General features: G+C 37.7%; 1 protein-coding gene across 5 annotated transcripts in view; it reads right to left on the reverse strand.

Moving 5' to 3' along the window:
• Positions 1-2,837: 2,837 nt before the first annotated feature.
• Positions 2,838-20,235, reverse strand: part of PPP3CA (protein phosphatase 3 catalytic subunit alpha) — a 308,774-nt gene continuing 291,376 nt past the window's right edge. For 4 of the 5 annotated variants that reach the window (XM_077882136.1, XM_077882132.1, XM_077882134.1 and 1 more), the window contains 4 exons: positions 18,558-18,642; positions 11,510-11,607; positions 8,624-8,653; positions 2,838-5,468 (listed from right to left, as the gene is read on the reverse strand). In XM_077882136.1, the coding sequence (XP_077738262.1) occupies positions 5,272-5,468; positions 8,624-8,653; positions 11,510-11,607; positions 18,558-18,642 (410 nt within the window). In that variant the 3' untranslated portion in view covers positions 2,838-5,271. The remainder of the gene's footprint in view (positions 5,469-8,623; positions 8,654-11,509; positions 11,608-18,557; positions 18,643-20,235) is intronic. The other variant, XM_077882133.1, reaches the window with a different exon arrangement.

The raw sequence follows: 20,235 nt of genomic DNA on the forward strand, positions 1-20,235 counted from the left end.
TTTCAATATGAAAGCATTTCATTCTCTTTAAGATATCGATTCTTCACAGAGAAGTATCCAGATACTTTACCATCCTAATCTCCTTTTCTGGGTGAAATATAAATCTAAAAATGCCACTGCCTTCTCCCCATAATCTGGCCAGTAGCAAATGTTAAGGTTTACCTAAATACTTAAATAACTCCCACATTTTCAGCTAAATTCTATTCATTTAGCAACTGTAAATGAAAATCAAATTCATTAGGCACAATTCTGTGTAGTAACAATGGTAAGCAGTAAAATATTTGTTCACATTAGATCATCTGTTGAATTGGAAATATAGGACTGAATTTTAAATTTACTATAGAAATAAACTAAGACATGGTTTCTCCAACTTTTCTGATCACAAAAATTTTGGTGGATACTTCTTATAATCTAGACTTCACTCTAGACTTTCAGGCTCCAGAAGATACTTACTGAGAATAAGTCAGACATACTGAACTGGGACAAGTGTTTCAGCTGTTCTTCAATAAAGATTTGATACTTGGGGTTCTGGGAAAACCCATTTTGTGAGATCATGCTGGAAAAATATTTTTCTTCTCTTTCCCTACCTGTCCTTTGCCCAAAGAACATTATGCCAGGTACCATTAAATGCCGAGGAAAAAAAAAAAGATAACAATTTTCACTGAAGAGTCACACAAAGACAATAGACAATTTTACACAGTGTGTTACATGCTAAAATAGAGGTAGTGCAGGGTTCTATGCATCCAGAGGAGGGAACACCTTGTCTAAATATGCTTTGGTTGATGCAGAATGTTCAGCCCCATGGCAGGATCCCTGTAAACATGGGGTTCTAGGGCACAGTTTGCAAATCAGAGTCTATGCTGTCAGGAGACTGAATAATTGGATATTTAGGCTCCTACTGTTGAAGGATAACTTTGATATTATCTTTGCAGAGAACCCCTTCACTATGTCTAGTATAGCTCCTTCAATGCAGCATCATTCAGGAGATACTTGTGGCACTGAGTGAAGTCTGCCCAGGTTTAAACATTTCCAGGGAAGGGGAGGCACCCACATTCTCCTGTAGTTTACTCTCTGTTAAACAGGCTCATTCATTAGTAACTTCTACTTTATGACAAGTAGGCATCTTTCTGATTTAAACAAAGTCTATGGGAACAACCAACTTAACATTATAGCTACCATGTCAACTTCTGTTCACTTTTCAGGCTTCTTTTTTTTTTTTTTTTAATTTTTTTTTTATTTTATGATAGTCACAGAGAGAGAGAGAGAGAGGCAGAGACATAGGCAGAGGGAGAAGCAGGCTCCATGCACCGGGAGCCTGACGTGGGATTCGATCCGGGGTCTCCAGGATCGCGCCCTGGGCCAAAGGCAGGCGCCAAACCGCTGCGCCACCCAGGGATCCCACTTTTCAGGCTTCTGCAATCTTTGTTTAAAACAACTCTCTTCCCTGCTGGATTTCTACTCTCCTATATGTCTTCCAATTTGTCAGTGTTGCCTCTTGAAAATGTGATCACCAGAAATACGTACAACAATTCTTTCCCTACTTCTTGCCTCCTGTCACTACACGTGCATTTCTAAAAAAGTGAATTTATCATGAAAGGGCCTCATCAGGGACTTTTCTGGTTAACATTACCATAAAATATATCAAAAGGGAATATCCATGAAACAGAGTAAAAATGGCATTGAAAAGCATTGTTCAGCCAGACGTTGACTCAATATGTTAACATTTAACATCACAGTGAAAGCTGGTTATGTAGCCATGGTTGCCACCTTTTGTGTGTGTATGTATAAAAAATAAGAACCTAGAAAAACAGTGAGAGAACACAGCAAAGGCTCAATGTTTGTTGAATGAATTATGTGGAAAGCCACATAAGAAGAGAAAAATGGACGTATCTTTACTTTGGGGATCTCAGATTTGTCTAACCCAACGGGTCTCCAGTCTTTTTTTTTTTTTTTTTTTTTTTCGGGTCTCCAGTCTTGAGGAAATGTAGGCACCCAGCCAGGGTGCACCCAAAGGTCCCTGCTTCTTAACAGAGTGTGACAAGGGGGATCCAGTGACTGGGATGTGAAGTGGTCAAGGAAAAGTGTAAGACATTTTAGGAAGGCCATTCCCACTGTCCCTCCTGTGGTGCTGCCTTCATGTTCGGGCCCTGGGTTCTAGGCAGAAAGATGGATGTGTACTAAAGTTTACTACTTCACATGAATGTGGTGGGTGGGAGGAGAAATGTTTCAGGACAAGATCACTCTGGGGGCTTTAGCATCAACATGACACTTTCTGGGTTGGTACCATAGGATACTTCCACTTTGACACTCTACTCTAAGGCATGCCATTGTTGATGGATGTCCCCACCCTTCCACTGTTTCCCTCATCATACAAGTTTAGTCTCTGAAGATTTTTCTTTTTCTTAAAAAAATATTTTAAAAGAATAAAAGCAGAGGATTCTTTGGATAAGAAATATTGTTAAGGGTCAGTCAAATCTAGCTTTCACTCCTTCAAAAGCTAGATGACCACTCAGCATGGACTCTGAACCTTGTAAGAGGGAAGTCATCTCAAGGGTGGGTGAAGAAGGGGACAGGAGGCAGTTTCTGTGTGTGTGTGTGTGTGTGTATTTGTGGGTATAGCCAAAGATTCACTGGCATAAATAACTCAAGAATTCAATAGTTTCATTCAAAGTGAAAGAGAAAGCTCTAATAACTGATGATCTGGCAGTGTTATCCCTTCTGGAGAAATAACTTCAGTTCTACGTTGATTTCTTCGATAGACTGAACAATTAGGCAAAAAATATACAGTATTACTTTCCTAATTATTGACCAGAAAGACCAAGCCATACTCACATCAATTGCTTATTTTAATGTCAAATGTTTATTTCTATGCCATAGTTGCCTCAGCACAATTTGTAAAAGAAAGGAATCCCCAAAAATGAATTTTTTTTTTTTTTTGGTCAGGATATTTTCTCCGCAGTTATAAGAACGAAAAGAAACACCTCGGTATCAAGAATTACCATTTCTTCCACACCATTCTAATAAGTTGCATCTAAATATTTTCCTTGGACGTCATTTTTTAAGGATGGAAAAATATTCACAGGAAAAAAATGTTTGTATTCATGAAAATAAATTTGGGATCGTCTTTGCCAGAGAATATATCTAGAACATCTTTGTTTTGGTACACTATATCACTAATTGCCATATTTTTATTATTTAATATAACAGGCATACTTTATTACATAAAACAAAGTGCACTGAAAATGAACAATGTTAGAAACAAACTGGAATTTGGTGTATCTTAAATCTTCGGGTGATAAGATACTAGCCGAAGGAAGCGCTGGTATACAAATTTCCATATCAATACAAATGCAACTCTCTTCTGGGATGAAAATGCACTTAGCTTAGTTCTGTTTGCTTGAGCAGATAGGGCATCTGATACAACTGAAACAACCTGATAACAATTTTTTTTTTTCAATAAAAAGGAATGCTCTGGTTTCTTAACTGGCTCCCACATTGGAGGGAGCCAGAAGATGGCATTTGCTCTTTAAATTGATTTCTCTTGTCTGATTTGAGACACAGATCCACCAAGATTCTTACAGCGGAAGTAGGCACCACACCTCAGATCACCAGGCCCTCAGAGAAGCCTGTGAAATAAGTAAATCTGTGATGCATGGGGTGGGCCCAGCACCTAGAAGACAGCGTGGTGGTTGTGCACAGAAATCCCTTCAGCAGACTCAAGTGAAAGGATGAGAGTTCTTTAAGTTCATGCACATTTTATTGAGTAGTAATATAAAATGCTTTTTCTTTGTCATTGTTACAAGTGCATGCTTTGATTGCCAACATTTCAGAAGTCAAATTACAAAGGCAAGGCTTTAGGCTGTAGTGAATTACTTGGGCACTTATACAATTGTTAAAAAATATGAATGGACTTTTGTTGTTGTTGTTGTTTTCAGAATGAACCAGTTGTAACCCGTAACTGATATACAAAGGGAAAAAAGTGAAAAAAGTACATATTTTGTGGCACATGACAAAACAGAACAAAATAACTAAACCATTATGACATTAACAGTTACCATGCATTTAGAGTTTCACATGTAACTACAAACTTATTTAAAGTTCACAAGGTTTGCTAAACATGCTAACCATCTATATGTGCACTGACAAGCTTATGTTAAAAACTTTTAAGAATACTCTCCCCTTTAGATTTTTTCAAAGCTTTTTTGATTACAAAATTTCAAAGGCATTAAGCATTTTAGAGAATATAAAGTACGCCAGTATACATACATTTCCAGTATATGTCAGACCACTAAGCGCATTACAGTCCCATACAGGCCGATACAGCCATTTTTTTTTTTCTTAAAAAACATGCATAGGCAGATTTTTTTTTTTTTACAGAATATAGATGCTTTATCACTGTACTTAATATGGTGTCTTGTTCACTATACTTAAAAATGCACCACTCATAAATATTTAATTCAGCAAGCCACAACCAAGACTTGATTTATCAACAAAAAAAAAACCCTAAATACAAACAGCAAAAAAAAAAAGATAGATGTAATTATTCCAGTTTTTTTAAAACTTAAAGAAAAGATATTCATTGCTAAATTAATAAGATAAGTGTTATACGGAAAGAAGGGCATTCAAGCACACTAAAGAAACCTGAGGTAAGCATAATCTGTACAAAATTAAACTGTCCTTTTTGGCATTTTAACAAATTTGCAACATTCTTTTTTTTTTCTTTTTCTGTTTTTTTTTTAAGACTGCCTAATTCATTTTATAGCCATTGTCTGACAAGAGTAGCAAAACATTATCAATAAATAGTCCTTATTTAGTTTGTACATCATTTTGTTAAAAATGTTTGATGTCATCCATTTTTAGTGCTGCGACTGTAAACGTACAATAGAGTAAGAAATTAGACAAAGTTTTCGTGTCCAGTAACATAATAAAAGACCTTTCATTAACCTATCTAGAAGTCCCCAATGCAGTAGGAAAACATGTTCATTCCCCTAACATTGCAGTATATACTAGCATTAGCTTTCTTTTAAATTTTTTTCCTATAAGCATTTTTAAAAGGCATATCCAAAAGAGGTGTCTAATCACCACCCCCACCAAAATATAGTCTATTATCTCTCTCCCTCTTTTTTAATGATAGTGTAAACTGAATCCAATTCCTGGCCCCCAGAGCAAATAAGCTACCATCAGAGGCAAGAATATCCAACTGCTGATATGCAGCAATCCCCATCATGCCCTGCAGCTCAAAAAAAAAAAAAAAAAGTGAACAGGAAGTGGTCACTGAATATTGCTGCTATTACTGCCATTGCTGTCCGTGCCGTTAGTCTCTGAGGTGAGAGCCTTGTTGATGGAGTTAAGGTTGGCATCAGAGGGCATGGCATCTCTGCGAGGTGGCATCCTCTCGTTAATTCGGTCTAAGCCCTTGGCCTCCTCGAAGCTAGTGATCTTATGTTGTGGTGAAAATCCTTTGATAGCTAGACAGAAAATCATTAAAAAAAAAAAAAAAAAAAAGAAAGAAAAACTAGGTTAGCCAGAGGAAAAACAAAGGGCATAGCTGTTGCATCAGGTGAGGTTAGAGATTTCGCAGTGAGTGAGGGAATCCTTTAGTAGAGAACAGAATGACGGACCTGAACACAACACAACAGACTCCTTACCATACCCGAAGATAACCAAAAGGTTTGAAAACAGCCAATGTCTCTTGCCAACCAAAATGTCCTCTTCAAGTTGGTAAGATGTAAACATCTCCCTGGTTCTTCATGAGAGTTTAGATCAATGAAATCCAAAGTGGGTATATCAAGAGGAAAGTTGCTACCAGGGACAGGTATCTAGACTTAGCATCAGCTGGCCATATCATTAGCATAATTACTGCATCAAACTTCCTAAACTAGACACACCATAATATAGCCTCCTTTTTGCTATTCCACTGTGCTAGTAATGGCAAATTCACTAGTCAGGCAAGGTATGCCTTAAAGTGTAGGAGAGAGCTTTAGAGCAGAAGCTAAAAGGAGCTCTAAAAGGAATGAACTTTGTGGGCATTTCCATGCCATCTCAAAATCCCAGAAAGACTTTCTTGGCAAACAACTCAACAGTTGCATGAAGAAAAAAAAAAAAATTATAAACTCCTGCTTCGCTAACTCAACTTTGGAAGCATGTGGAGTGGGTGACAAGGTAAGAGAAATTCAGAAAAATCAAGATTGGATCACTAAGTAGAAAAACGTTGTTTGCCCTTCTGCAGCATAACAGGCCAAACTGATGTTCATCTGGTATCCATTACTGCCTAAATCAAAGCAAAACTCTTTCTTCGTTGATCGGTACAGATGTAAGTGGTGCTTCAAGAATAAGGGGAAAATGCCTTTCACAACTTTCAGCCAAAATGATAGGATTGGTTTGGGCCCTATTCAGGGAAACCATGGCATTCTCAAGGGGCCATATGGATATTTGATCTTTTTCGTTAACCCTTAGCATGCTGCAGGGATAGAGCAGGCATTTGTGTAAGAAACTTAATGACTTCTTCAGTGGATGCACCAACGAGGGAGCTGAAAACAAAGTACATAATAGGGAACCAATGACAGCAGTTGGCTTTACTTCCTGTGATGTGCAAGCCAGATACTGAAGGGCCAATCCCCAGTGCTGAACTGAGCTGCATCTCCATGGCTGATTAGGGACAATTTCATACTACCTTTATCCTCCCCACCTTATTTGGGGGCAGGGGAAGGAAAGCAGTATCAAGCTGAAACTTTGTCAGCCAGTTCTACTCAAATGTGTGGTGACTTTCATTAGCATGGATGAGATTCTTAAAAGATCTACAACCGTTGCTTCCAAACTCATTAAATGGCGAGACACAGTTTGTTACCCCTCTGCACTGTAAAAGTTAGCAAAATGGTGATTAGTTAGTTGTGAGAGGAAGAAGATGGGGAAATGGGGAAAGACCAAGGCCCAAAGCAAAGCTTCTTAATTCTTCTCTAATTTGGTAACATATTGCAAAATAACAGAGCTGTCTAATGAGCACCCACCCTGAACACTCAATTATTTTGAGGGACAAAATAATGGCAAAGAGTGGTGTTCTATTCTTATTCTAAACCATTGTGAATATCATTTCATCATAATGAATAAATGCAGAAGTTTGTCAACATGGTAATTTATGAAGTGATTTTACTCATTTGAATGGTAAAAGAGGCAGCTCTAGGTTTTAAAAGCCAATAGGGTGAGAGCATAGAAATTCAAACTCTAGCTGGAACAATGGATATGTCCGGAATGGGGCTCCATCTCTAATCAATTCACTAACCCTGGTCTGGAAGAATGTGCTCTGCTGTAGTTGCTGGTCAGACAATGGGTATTAGCAATTTACATTGGTAGTATACTTAACACAACACAGAGTCACAGAAACCACAGAAAACAGCCAAACTATCAACAAGAATGCACACTGCAGATTAGAATTTGCCAAGAGGAATAGAGAATTCCCACATAAATAGCAGTTTATTCACTGCTATTTAGGAAGCAGTTGTATTTTCTCTTACAGTGCTATCGTTTCCCCTACCGTATCCAAATCATATGCAAATTCAACAGTCTAAAGTGGCACTTTTACATCTTATCGAAGGACCATATGCACACAATTTAGGGAAAAATAAAAAAAAAGTGATCTTGCAAGAACAAAATACAACTGAAGAAATTTGTTTTAAAGGGGAATTTCAAATTATTCTTTTTAAAATTTCCAGAGGGCATGTTATGGATAATATTAAAAACTATTTTGATAGGCAGTCCTCTCATAACTATATATTGTTCAAGCACTTGATTCTAAAGTAATTTCTAGAGGGTCAATGCTCTTTTCCTTGAGCAGTGCTAGGGCACAGTGGATGAGGTGGAGTTCTTGATTCCGCCTATAGCACCTAGCACAGTGCCTGATGCAAAGCAGACACTCTGTGAACCATCAATCAGGTGAGGACTGGATATTCACTGTTCTTGTAATGGCCACTGTCACAGCCACTGGGTATTCCTGAACTCTTTATAATATCTTGCTGGTGCTAACTGTCCTACAAATACCAGTAGATTAAAATTTGTAAGACTAGCGTAACTGTTTATCTCATACACAGCTGTCCTCATATTAGAATATTTTTTAGAGACATAAATTAATGTTGAACTACAACAAAGCACTATTCAAATGAACGCTTTTTTTTTTGCTAGAAACTTCTGAAGACTATAATTAATAAAGCTATTTTTCTTCTCTTCTCGTCAGTGCTGACTGAAAATGATTTGAGGGAGGGACATGGTTCAGCTCAAAGAATATTACTTTATGTGATATTTGTCAAAACAGCTGCCATTACCCCCACCCCACATCGTTCAAGATATATAATCCTTTGGTTTTCTGTGACTATCCTAGGTTCGCTGTGTACAAAGTCAAACATAGCTTTAAGGGAAAAAAAATACAAACAAACAAACCATAAAAGGACATTTTCCCCTTTAAAGCAAGAACATTTTGGTTAATACTGAGCCACAACTGTTAGCCCAACACCCACACACTCTGTACAAGCTACAGCAAAAAAAAAAAATAATAATAAATAAAAAATATGAATACACCCAGCAGAGCCCTTATCTGTTGCAGGTACAACAGAAAGGGGACTGGCCAATTTACCTTCATCAGCCTCAATAGCCTCAACAGTAGCTGAAGAGAAGAAAGGGGGTGCAAAATGAATGAGAAAAATGAGCAGAGGATTTTTAACTCTAAGAACAAATCAGTGACGATCAAGGGAGCTCAGAGAATTAATGTTCCTGTAAGTGCTGGATTCTGGCACAGACAACAAAACAGAAATGGTAAAAGGCAACAAAGGGGAAAAAAAAAAAACAACAAAAATGAGAAGTTTATTTCATGAGCTGTACACACCTGAGTGAACTAGTTTTTGTTCATGACAGAAATGACAAAATGGTCAACTCTTTATGAAAACAGGAGAGTTTTCTTTTATTTTGATTGAATCAATGAGAATAGGTCCATCTAAAATGTACACCTGACACAGACAAGATAATACAACCACCACTATGCTTGGCGATTGCTGATTTTAAAATGCCAGACAAAATGGCAAGAACTTGAGGCAGTGGTGTAATGTCAATGGGATAATTCACACTGTTAAATATTAAATAGTGTGATTCCTAGTGCAGTGGAAAAGTGGAGTGTGTGTATTTGTGTACAAGTCCAGAGGAAGAATAAAATCAATGCGTCTGAGTTGATAGTGTATGTAACTCTTTAAAGACAAACACAAAGCTTGTCTGGAGTGGTGAGGGACAAGCGGAAAAGATGGGCAATTGTATGTATAGTCTGGACTTCCTTTGCCAGGCAACCCAATTTAAAGTCAGTTCTCCTTACTGGAACATCATCTGTGGAAGGGAAATTCTTGAAATGCTATAATCAAGTGGTAACATGTCAGTTGCAGTGATAATTCTATCAGCATTTTAAAGAAGAGGCAGTCTAAATATTGAAACCTCAGCATATTTCAGAGGCATCACTTTAAAAGTCCATTGCTTTCTCAGCAAATTTTATAATAAGGTTAGGGTCTATAGTCTCAGTAATACAGGTGTACAAGTCTTTCCATGTTATTAAGGCTAGCTGATATTTCCCTAATTAAGGCCTAAAATGTAAAACTTCTCTGTAACTCCAAAATGTTTAATATTAAAATTCTACCCCTTGACTCTAATTTGCGTATTTCTTATAATTTAAGGTTTTAAAACTAGAGCAACTGCCAAATGTGCACTATAATTTCCTTACAGTGCATTCTAAATTCCTTATGATAAAAATGTAAAATGTTTACTACCGTGGAGAAAAGCTCAACAGTAAAGTTTAAGCAGTTTCTTCCTTTTGACAATTTGAAATCCAGACAGTGGATTTTGAAATTGTTTTAATGTATGTGGTTTAAAATATCTCCTGAGTTTTCAAGTTCCAACCCTTACATCTGTTACGCGTGTATGCATTTATGTGTGTGAGAGTTCAACACAGAATAACACAAAGCAATGGATTTAACATAAAATAACACAAAAGAAAACGAATAACCTAAGTTAAGATACAGGTGAAAATTTAGAAACAAAACAAAGAATTTCAAGAACTTAAATAACTGAAGTTCAAAAGTAAAGCAACAATCTGGAACCACACCAGCACCAATGAGTCAGAAATATGCACTGCCCATTATTAAATTTATCCTTCCAAAGCAAATGTGGCCCATAGTTTCTGATAATACACTCACTGTACCTTAAAATGCTTATCAGAAACTATGCAGATTGCAGTCAAATAGGTAGTTGTGCATTTTCTGCATATAAATGATCCATTTATGTTAATTTTTTTAGAGAGCATGTTTATTTTGGTGGGGGAAATTTTGTTTTTTGAAGTTGTTAAAATAATTTTTAGCTATAAATTCAAGGAGAAATTTACCTCTATGTATATTACTATCATCATTTACAAATTTGTGTCTTTTTGTGGAAGCCAGAGACGTTAACTTGGGGATAAATTCATAGGAAAATTATAGTGACATTGAGCATGATTCTCTACATAAGTGTGTATAAATCATGTAACCATAAGAATATTAGAATCTTCTAGATTGAGGGATAGAGAAGGAATAAAGAACACAAAAAAAGATTCAGGGAAAGATATGGAAAAATAAGCAAGAGGCTGCGATTAGTTTTCAAAATGTTATAGAGGATTTTTGTTTTCTTGATTTTTATTCATTGATTTAGTTAAAGTCTAATCTAATAGCAAATTTTCATAATGTATTATTAAAATTGGTCTCTAATTAATGATTTAGTTAAAATAGCAAGATAAAATCAAGTGCTAGATAGCCAGATGTTGCCAGTGGCCTCTCTACAGATACAGAAACTTCCATCATCACAAAAAATTCTAATAGATAACACCTGTCCAGAAAGCTATACATTTTAATTAAAAAAAAAATCTTTAACAGAAATGTTTTCATTCTTTTTCAAAAATGAAATGGGGTTCTACTCAGTCTTTTATTTTCTGGATGGAGGAATCAGAGAAAAGACACATAGGACTCCCAATTTCTATTCAAGTAGATCATGAAGTCACTCTTTTTACGCTCTCCATTCTCCACTAACATCTAGACTTAACGGAAGCATATTTCCGCGTGTGTTTATTTTTTTCAATCAAATAGATAACCAGAACATTGAGCAAAAATGTAATTAAAAAGTCATTTTTAGCAACAGAATGGCTCCAAGCTGTTAAAGCTATCATGGGTATGTCCATCCTAGGTGAGTTGTCTCATGGCCAGGCCTGAGTAGGCAGTTAATGGGGGGAGATTGGTGGGGTGGGCAGTGGGTGGAGACTGCAGTCCAGTGAAGAGGGCATATTTTGTCGAACTGATGTGGGGTTTCAGCCCTGCTTCCTACTGAGCAGAGCAGAAGACCAAGGCCAAGCTTACATGGATGAATAAATCAGTGCCCTACAGCCACCTGGGCCTGAGCTGCCCTGCCCCCCCCCGCCCCCCCCCTCCCCGCACACAGTCATATCCCCAGGTCTGCTTACCGCTCTGCAGTGTCTGCTTCCCTCCAGAAAGTACTCCGCTGGGGAGCATACCCGTGGGGGTCAAGCCTTTCAGTGTCAGCACACTCTCACTCTCTTCTCTGGAAAGGCACAAGGGAAGGGATAACAGTGGCTTTTAGGTTCTTTCCAAAAAAGGGGAAAAATGTGTATCAGAACTCACATTTACCTCTGTTGAGGCTCTCTGGATTTTATTTTACTTAAAACATAATGTGCTCTTATACATTCATAGAAAACTAATATGTCGATGAATAGCTGCCACGACTGTGTCCACTGACACACTTGTGCAGGGTCAGCCTCTTCTGAGTCCCGAAGATACAGAAAACAATTCACATTTTGTAAGGAGGCATTGCCATACAGAGCCTTTGGTGGGCATCCTCTGTGACACCAATAAATATGTTAAAAATGAGCCCTGGAGAGTGCTGATGTAAGTTTTCCAGCCAAGGCATAGTAGAAATAAGTGGAACTTATTTCTCTTGGGAGAGAAAACCAAAGAGTATGTATGAGAGATGTAAAAAAAAAAAAAAAAGAAAAAAAAGAAAAAAAAGAAAAAAAAGAAAAGAAAAGAAAGAAAACTGTATGGTTTATGGATTAGGGGGCTAGAAGTTACATTCGGGGGGAGGGGGGCTCTTAAGTAATTTTGACATCACATGATAAGAGGACAAATGATGACAACCAGCCAGGAAAGCAACTAGTCACATTTCCCATCTTTTCTTTTCAGCAGTGCTTCCCCCCACTGATTTGCAAAAATCACATTATTGTATTACTCATTGTGACAATTGTTTTACAGACTCATGTAAATCATCATTTCAATGACATTTATTAGTTACAGCACTATTTATCACTTTGATTTATTAATAAATAATAATGATTAAATAACCATGAAGTAGGAATAAGCTCATCTCTTTCCACATGGCAGACACTGTAATTCTACGTAACCAGAAAAAATGTTTATCGTACATATATATCACATTTACAATATGTAGAACTACCAAAGCCAGGTTTTTATGAAGATATCTAACATGACCCAAACAGAATTCTTAAACTATCCCCCCAAAACCCAGCTACTTCCACAACCTTTCTTCAACTTCATCTTTTAATTAAGCTTAAAGAATCACCCCTTCAATTCCTATCCTCTCTCTGCACTTGCTTGCACCTTCGTTCAATTAGCAAACCTTGAGGGCTCTACCCTCAAAATATTTCCAGCAGCTTGCCACTTCTCACAATACTACCACTTCTCTTTTTAAAACAGCTTTATTGAGTATAATTAGCATCCTATATAATTCATCCATTTAAATTAGGTGATTTAGTCAATGTGTGTGTGTTTCACAGAGTAGTGAAACAATCACCTTAATCAATTTTAAAATATTTTCATCGCCCCAAAAGAAGTCCGGTGTCCACTGGAGTGGCTCTCCATTTCTTTCAACCTTATATAACTTCTAATCTACTTCCTGTACACTTGCTTCTTCTGGATGTTTCATATAAGCAAAGTCATACAACATGTAGCCTTTCATGGCTGACTTCTTTTGCTTCCCACAAGCATCTCTTACCTGGCTGGTTCCAGCAGCTTCTTTACTGGTCTCCCTGCTCCATCCTCATCACACTCTCTCTCTCCATCCCTGCCTATTCTCAGTGTAGCAGACAGGCTGGGCTTTTTATTTTTTTATTTTTAATTTTTTTTTAATTAATTAATTAATTTATTTATGATAGTCACAGAGAGAGAGACAGAGAGAGAGGCAGAGACACAGGCAGAGGGAGAAGCAGGCTCCATGCACCGGGAGCCTGATGTGGGATTCGATCCCGGGTCTCCAGGATCGCGCCCTGGGCCAAAGGCAGGCGCCAAACCGCTGCGCCACCCAGGGATCCCCAGGCTGGGCTTTTTAATACATATGCAGACCCTGTCCCTTCCTATTTAAAGCTTTCCAAAGGCTTCTCCCCTCAGTAAGGGTGAAAGGCACAATCTTTAGGTTTGACCACAGCCTTTGAAAACTAACTCTGAACCCACACTCTTCTAACCTCACTCATCAGTCAGATTCCATTTCCTACCAGTGTCCACTTCCCTTAGTGTACCTCCAACACTTGTGGTACACGTTGCCTCAGGGCTCAGCCCTTGCTTGGCACACTCTCCCTCCCTTATCTGCATGGTTCGCTACTTCCCTGTCTTCCAATCTCGGCTCAAGTATAGCCCTCTAAGTGAGGACTTCCTTGAGAAGGCTATTTATATACTCCCTATCTCCCCTTGCTGATTGTATTTTTACCTAAAGCATTTATTTCCCTTGAAAAACTAGGTTTTATTTTTTCCTCTATTGTTTTTTTAAAGTATCTAGACCGAACAGCACCTGGTATATAATCTACATTCAAAACAAATTTTCTAAAAGAATGAGTAAAAGAGAAATGGAATGGAGAATGGCAGTGTTATTCACATTTGAGATTTCTGTATTCTTTACTGCAGCTGACTTCATTCAGAATGTTAGGTTTGAGATGGTCATTAATCATGATTTGCCCTCATATAGGTATTGCAACCTCTTCAGGCTTCTGCTGTCAAACCAGTAGAGGTCACATAAAGAAGAAATATCTGGGCAGCCTGGGTGGCTCAGCAGTTTAGTGCTGCCTTCGGCCCAGGGTGTGATCCTGGAGACCCAGGATCGAGTTCCACGTTGGGCTCCCTGCACGGAGTCTGCTTCTCCCTCTGCCTAGGTCTCTGCCCCTCTCTCTCTCTCTCTCTCTCTTTCTCTCTCTGTGTCTCTCATGAATAAATAAGTAAAAGCTTTAAAAAAAAATAAGAAACATCTCCAATACTAATATATGGATTTGGAAATTGGGAGTACCTCTAAAGAAATGAACATATCTTTTTCTTTGCATTCATTTTCAAAATTAGGCTTCCTTGCTCCATTTTCCTTTTGCACTGAACAATAGATATTCCTCATCTCCCTATATTCTGATTTCTGCTCCTGCTGTGCACAAAACCTGAGATCTCATGGTTTCTGGCAGTTTCCCTGTCATTTCCAAACACCTTCAATGACTTCTCACTTAAACAAGCACCTCTGCCGTACTTCACATGGATGGCCACGTCCCTGTTCTGGAAAGACTCTTTGCCCAGCTCTGTAAACACTTTCTTTGCTGGTTCTCCTCCTCTGGCATCCACTTCTCAGTCCCTTGGCTGATCTTTTTCCTCCACACCTGTTCTTTCTCAAATGGAAGCTTCTAGCCATGTGTGGCTCTTACCCACTTGAAACCTAACTTGAGATGTGCTGTAAGTATGAAATGCACATTGGGTTTCATAAACTTTGTACAAAAATAAGGAATGTAAAACATCACCTTCAGAGGTTTTATACTGACTATACATTGAAGAAATAAAATCCTCAATGCATGTGTTACGTAGAAGACATTCTTAAAATTAATTTCACCCATTTCTTTCAATTCCTTTACTGTGGCTTCTAGAAAATGTAAATTACAGATGTGGCTCACATTACATTTCTACTGGAAAGCACTCTAGAGGATTCTTGTCTTTTTCTACTATGTTCACTCTCTTTCATAGTGAGACTACCCCACTAATGCTGCTTTAGTCTTGTGTCCCCTCTCATGACTGCTTCTCCTACTATCCTCTCTCTCTGAAGCTCTAGGGCAAATTTCCTGACTCTGAACAAATATTCCACCAGCATCCTAGAGGAAAGTATGCCCAATTCAATTTAGCATAGTCTTCCCCCAAAATACCTGTAAGATATTGAATTGGAGAAATACTTTCTCTTTTTTAGATAACAGCACTACTGTCCTTATCCATCGCATAGTCTAGAACTCATATGGAATATTCTTAGAACATTTCTTTTCCCTCATCACCCCCTGCATAGGTCAGAATTCTTAGAGCAAATGACAGAACCTACTTTGGCTAATTTTGACAGCAGAGAGATGTACTAAAGGATATGAGAGAGCTCACCGATCCAGAGAGCCAGACTTGAATGCCCTGCAGCTCAGAAAAGCACCAGTGCCCATCTACATTGTGGAATCTGCTCTGCGAAATGCTGCCATTACTGTTCAGAGCCAACATCTAAGCTCACGCGAATGCTGTGTAGTTAGCCCCCCAAATGCTGAGAAAGAAGTTCTTGTGCTGGCCCCTCAGATATCACACCTGACAGAAGAATCACCTTCCCCACTTCCTGCCTCTTCAGGATGCTCATTTCCAAACAGAAATTTTATGTGCATTCATTTGATTGGTGGATCGCAGGCACACTGCAAATACCTTACCTGCCAAGGCTGCTGAAAGACAGCTTTCTGGTTCCCTTATAATGTGGCGAATTATCAAAATGTGAGGGCTATGCCGTACAGCTATATCTGACAAATTTATACCACCATGCACATTCATTCATGACATCCTAAAATTTCCAGCTTCACAAATTCCTCTTATTTGTTTCTTCTTTGTAACTTTCCTCTTATAGCCTAATTTGCTTGGATTAGTTCAATAGCTCCCAAAATGTCCTCCTGTCATCAAATGAGTCATCTTGTTATCCAGTCTTCATGCTGCCACTAACATATGGTATCTAAACATGGGTTACAGCATGCCTCTCGCCCTACGAAAACCATCCTGTGACTCTTACTGCCTACGTGCAAAAAAATGAAGTACTTTAACGTGCTATTCAAGACTGTCAAGGATCTGGACTTAAATGCATTTTCAGCTTCTCTTTCCACTAGATTCCTCACTAGTGCGACACATTGAGTTTGGAAGTTTGTGTGTGGATTACTGTCAAATGCATACATCACGAGGCACAGCACTGAGCACTTAGCAAGAGCCTAGAAAGCATTGCTCTTAGGACCATGTGACTGTGTCCTTGATGACTTCTCAGCTCCCCAGTATGCCTTTACCACAATTCATCACCTAATGGAATCCAGCCTATCCTTCAGAGCGCTCCTCCATGTCAGGAACATTTTTTTCAGGAAAGAGAAGAGCTCCACAGAGCCCCATTCTCTTCCACAGCAGGGCATCTCTTAACATATTTAGCACACATTTAATTGTCTCACATTATAGTTTATTGTCTACACGCCTGTCATTCCCCTTTGGTATTCAATGTGCCTGACTCATATATTGTTCACGTTCAATACTCAATCATTACTTACTAGGCTTAACTGACTTTTCTCAAGCTAGACATCCCTGCATTCTCCCGGTTTAGTATAGACGTTTTTACTATAGGAAAGCAGTAAAATATATCTTGTTTTTATTTTCCACCAATTTGTGCAATCTTAAGTCACTGATCATCACTGGGTGCAAATGGATGATTTCTCAGCTGGGAATAATTACATCTTGTGTACCCTCAGGCAGGGGACTGGAGGGACTTTCCAATTTTAAGACCTACCTGATTCTATAGCATTGCCCCTACCACCTTCATGTGGTTTGAAGACTAGCAGAGACGGGAAAAAAATTCTTATATTAAGAAAGTCTTCCCCTTTTTCCTTAAATATACATCTACTTAGAAATTTTGGAGCTATTTTTACTTCTCCTCACAGAAACTTCAGATAGAAAAAAAAATACAGAGTGTTTATTGGTAAATCTGAGGCATAATGAATAAGCAAGTGATTCTGCAGAGGTACCAGATGAGCTTATGATTTTTACATGGTCTCTTGCCCACACAGAACATTTTTTTCAGCCACACAGGCTTCCTTGCTGGCCCTCAAAACTGCTGAACTGGTTTCTTTAACCTAAGAATCTTTGCACTTGCTATTGCCTTTGCCTTAAATACTCTTAACTCTGTATCTTCCTGAAGGTCACCCCCACACTTACTATGCAAATGCTATCATTCAGAATGTTCTTTGTAGGCCACATATTAAAATAAGTGCCTCATGTCCCACTTGCTATCCCCCTGTATTGTTTTTTTTCTTCATGGTACATAATCAGTGCTGTAAGTTTTATTGTATTTATTACTGAATGGTTGAGTGACTGAGTCCTGAAAATTCAGTCAGGGATATAAAGCATTAGAGCACAGGAAGCCTCATCCATTAGGCTGTAAGGAGTAAGGATGCTCTATTTTCAGCTTTAACATGACTTTTCAGGATTTGGCTGGCCAATGCAGAGCTATTATTGACTTTGATTTGGTGTCTTTAAGAAAGGATGATATTGCCTTTCATCTGTCTCACAGCTCTCTGCTTTTGGCATCAAGCTACTTAGTTATTCTTTAGTGACTCTACCAGGAAAAGACTAGAAATAGCAAGAGGAGAGATCAAAGGAGCCTGTGTAGCGACTCTAGGAGGAAGAGTTGAGACAAGAATTTGGCCAAAATTAGGTTATGAATCATACAATATGGAAATGGTCTCTTTCACAAAGTATGCCCATTTATCCTTGTTAGTGAGTAATTGTGAATTGACCATATAACTCTCACATATAAATGCTATATTTCAAATCAATTTTTGTAGGAGAAATATGTTACCTTATCTTACCTAAGAAGAGATAACAGAATTTAAATAAAGAAAACCATAGTTCTCTTCAAGAAAATATTTGTTTTCACAATGCAGGATTTATAGTAACATGATTCATGATCTACTTAAAAAATAACTACTGAATGGGAATTGAAACATTAAATAACTATTTTTCTCTCAATGACTTATTAGAACAATATTGATTCACATAAACAAACTCAATGTTTATTTCCTAGAGATCTAGTGAAATGCACCTGATAAATTCATCTTTTACCACAGAGCCAGAGTGAAAAATAAAATAAATTATAACAGCTTTTCAAAAAAAAAAAAAATTATAACAGCTTTTCTATTTCATTATAAATTCAACCTATTGTCAAATAAATGTTTTAAAGTCCAGCAGCAAATAATGATAAAACATGAAATAGTCCATTTAGAAGTTTTCTCTACAGAAATAATTTAGTATATTTCAATTTGACTAAGATAGTGAGGAATGAACAATTCTATTTAAAAAAATAATAAAAAGCAAATATTTTCTAGTAAGATATTTAAGTTACCAGATTACAATATTAAAATGGTTATCAGGTAACACCTAACCACATTTAAAACAGAAATCCCAGAACAAGGATCCCACCTGAGAACTGAGAATACTCGGGCCATTTTGCCTATCGCTCGGATCTTGTTCCTTATCACCTCCTTCCGGGCTGCGGCTGTTGCTCCTATATTTTAAAACAGAAGAGTTAAGGAGTCAGTGATCTTTTGTAAAAATGTAATTATTTTACAGATTTATTTATTTATTAAATTTTTAAGATTTATTTATTCATGAGAGACACAGAGAGAGAGGCAGAGACATAGGCAGAGGGAAAAGCAGGCTCCCTGCGGGAATCCCAATGTGGAACTCGATCTCTAGACCCTGGGACCACGATCAGAGCCAAAGGCAGATAGATGCTCAAGCACTGAGCCACCCAGGCATCCCTATTTTACAGACTTAAATATATAACCGACTCTAGTAAGCAAAACCATCCTCCCACCCCAGTGGATTTATCTCTGGATTAACTTTAAAAACCTATGCATCTGGTCATTAATACTTGGGAAGTGGCTCTTGAGAAGTCCCCAAAATGCCAAAGGGCAACTTTCAAGATTTTCAGGGGGAGGCAGGTATAGAGAAAAATGATGGAGCTGACTGGGTAGATTCCTACCCATCTCTTCTAATTAAGTTCCCTTCTCTTCTCTTTTGTTTATACAGAGAGAGTGTGCATTGGCAAGAAGCATCAAGTGAGTCACCAGGATTTTCTACTCATTTCCGGGCTCCATGCTGAGAAGACTACTTTAGGAAACAGTTTTTTCGAAAGTTCTCCCTTGAAGTTATCAAACTTAGTCTCAACTCTCTAAGTTCCCTGAAACATCATGTATGTTATTTAATGGCCATAAAACTTTTGTTTTTGCACTTGATACTCTTTCATCTTCTGCTGGTTCACAAGTTCTAGAGGGAAAAATGGAAAACTACTGCATTGGATTTAGTGAGAGATGGTGGCATGATTTGTATTTTAGGGCTTGTGTAAAAAAAGTTACACTGAGGTCCGAGTGAATAATATCTACCACTTACTGTATTTTTCCAAATGAGACAAAAAAAAAATCAATCTATGCAGGTTATTGTTACTGTAAACATTTTTAGCATATTTTTAAAATAATACTATATGATCTTTAGTGAATCAGTTTTCTTTTTTATTAAATTCTCAACGCATCTTTGGAGAAGTGTAAGTCACAGGAAAACATCTCTCTTTTTAAGATTTTTTATAATCAAAGGTAAAGGAGATATCATTGTTATACATTATATGGGGCTTTGTAGAAAGTGTTAACACAAGAAGATTGTTTTTCTAGTTCTATTGCCTCTAACAGAAATACAACATAATATTGTTCTCAGGTAGTATCAGAAATGTCCCTAATACATATGAACAATTTAAGTCAGATAGTTTATTTGTTCAGAGACTGCAGACATGAGTGATAATTGGTATAAGTTTTGGTCTTTTAATCTGTGACAAAGACAAGCTTTCTGATGTTTTAGGAAGGAAATATTTTGGCTTTTCCTCTTGGGAGCTTTTAAGAATGTGATTTAATCTTTTTCATTGTTTTCATGTTTGATGAGAGTTAATCAACACCCTAACATTTCTATAAGAAAGAAAACTCACATCGACACTCACACAATTTTGAACTGTCTGGACTGGATCCCTGCCTCGAACTCTATCCTGTGTCTCTAACAATATTGTTTTCTAACAATAGATAGTTACCTATGATTTGCAATTAAGGTTCTT

The sequence above is a fragment of the Canis aureus genome, chromosome 33 (assembly GCF_053574225.1).
Source record: "Canis aureus isolate CA01 chromosome 33, VMU_Caureus_v.1.0, whole genome shotgun sequence".
NCBI lineage: Eukaryota > Metazoa > Chordata > Mammalia > Carnivora > Canidae > Canis > Canis aureus.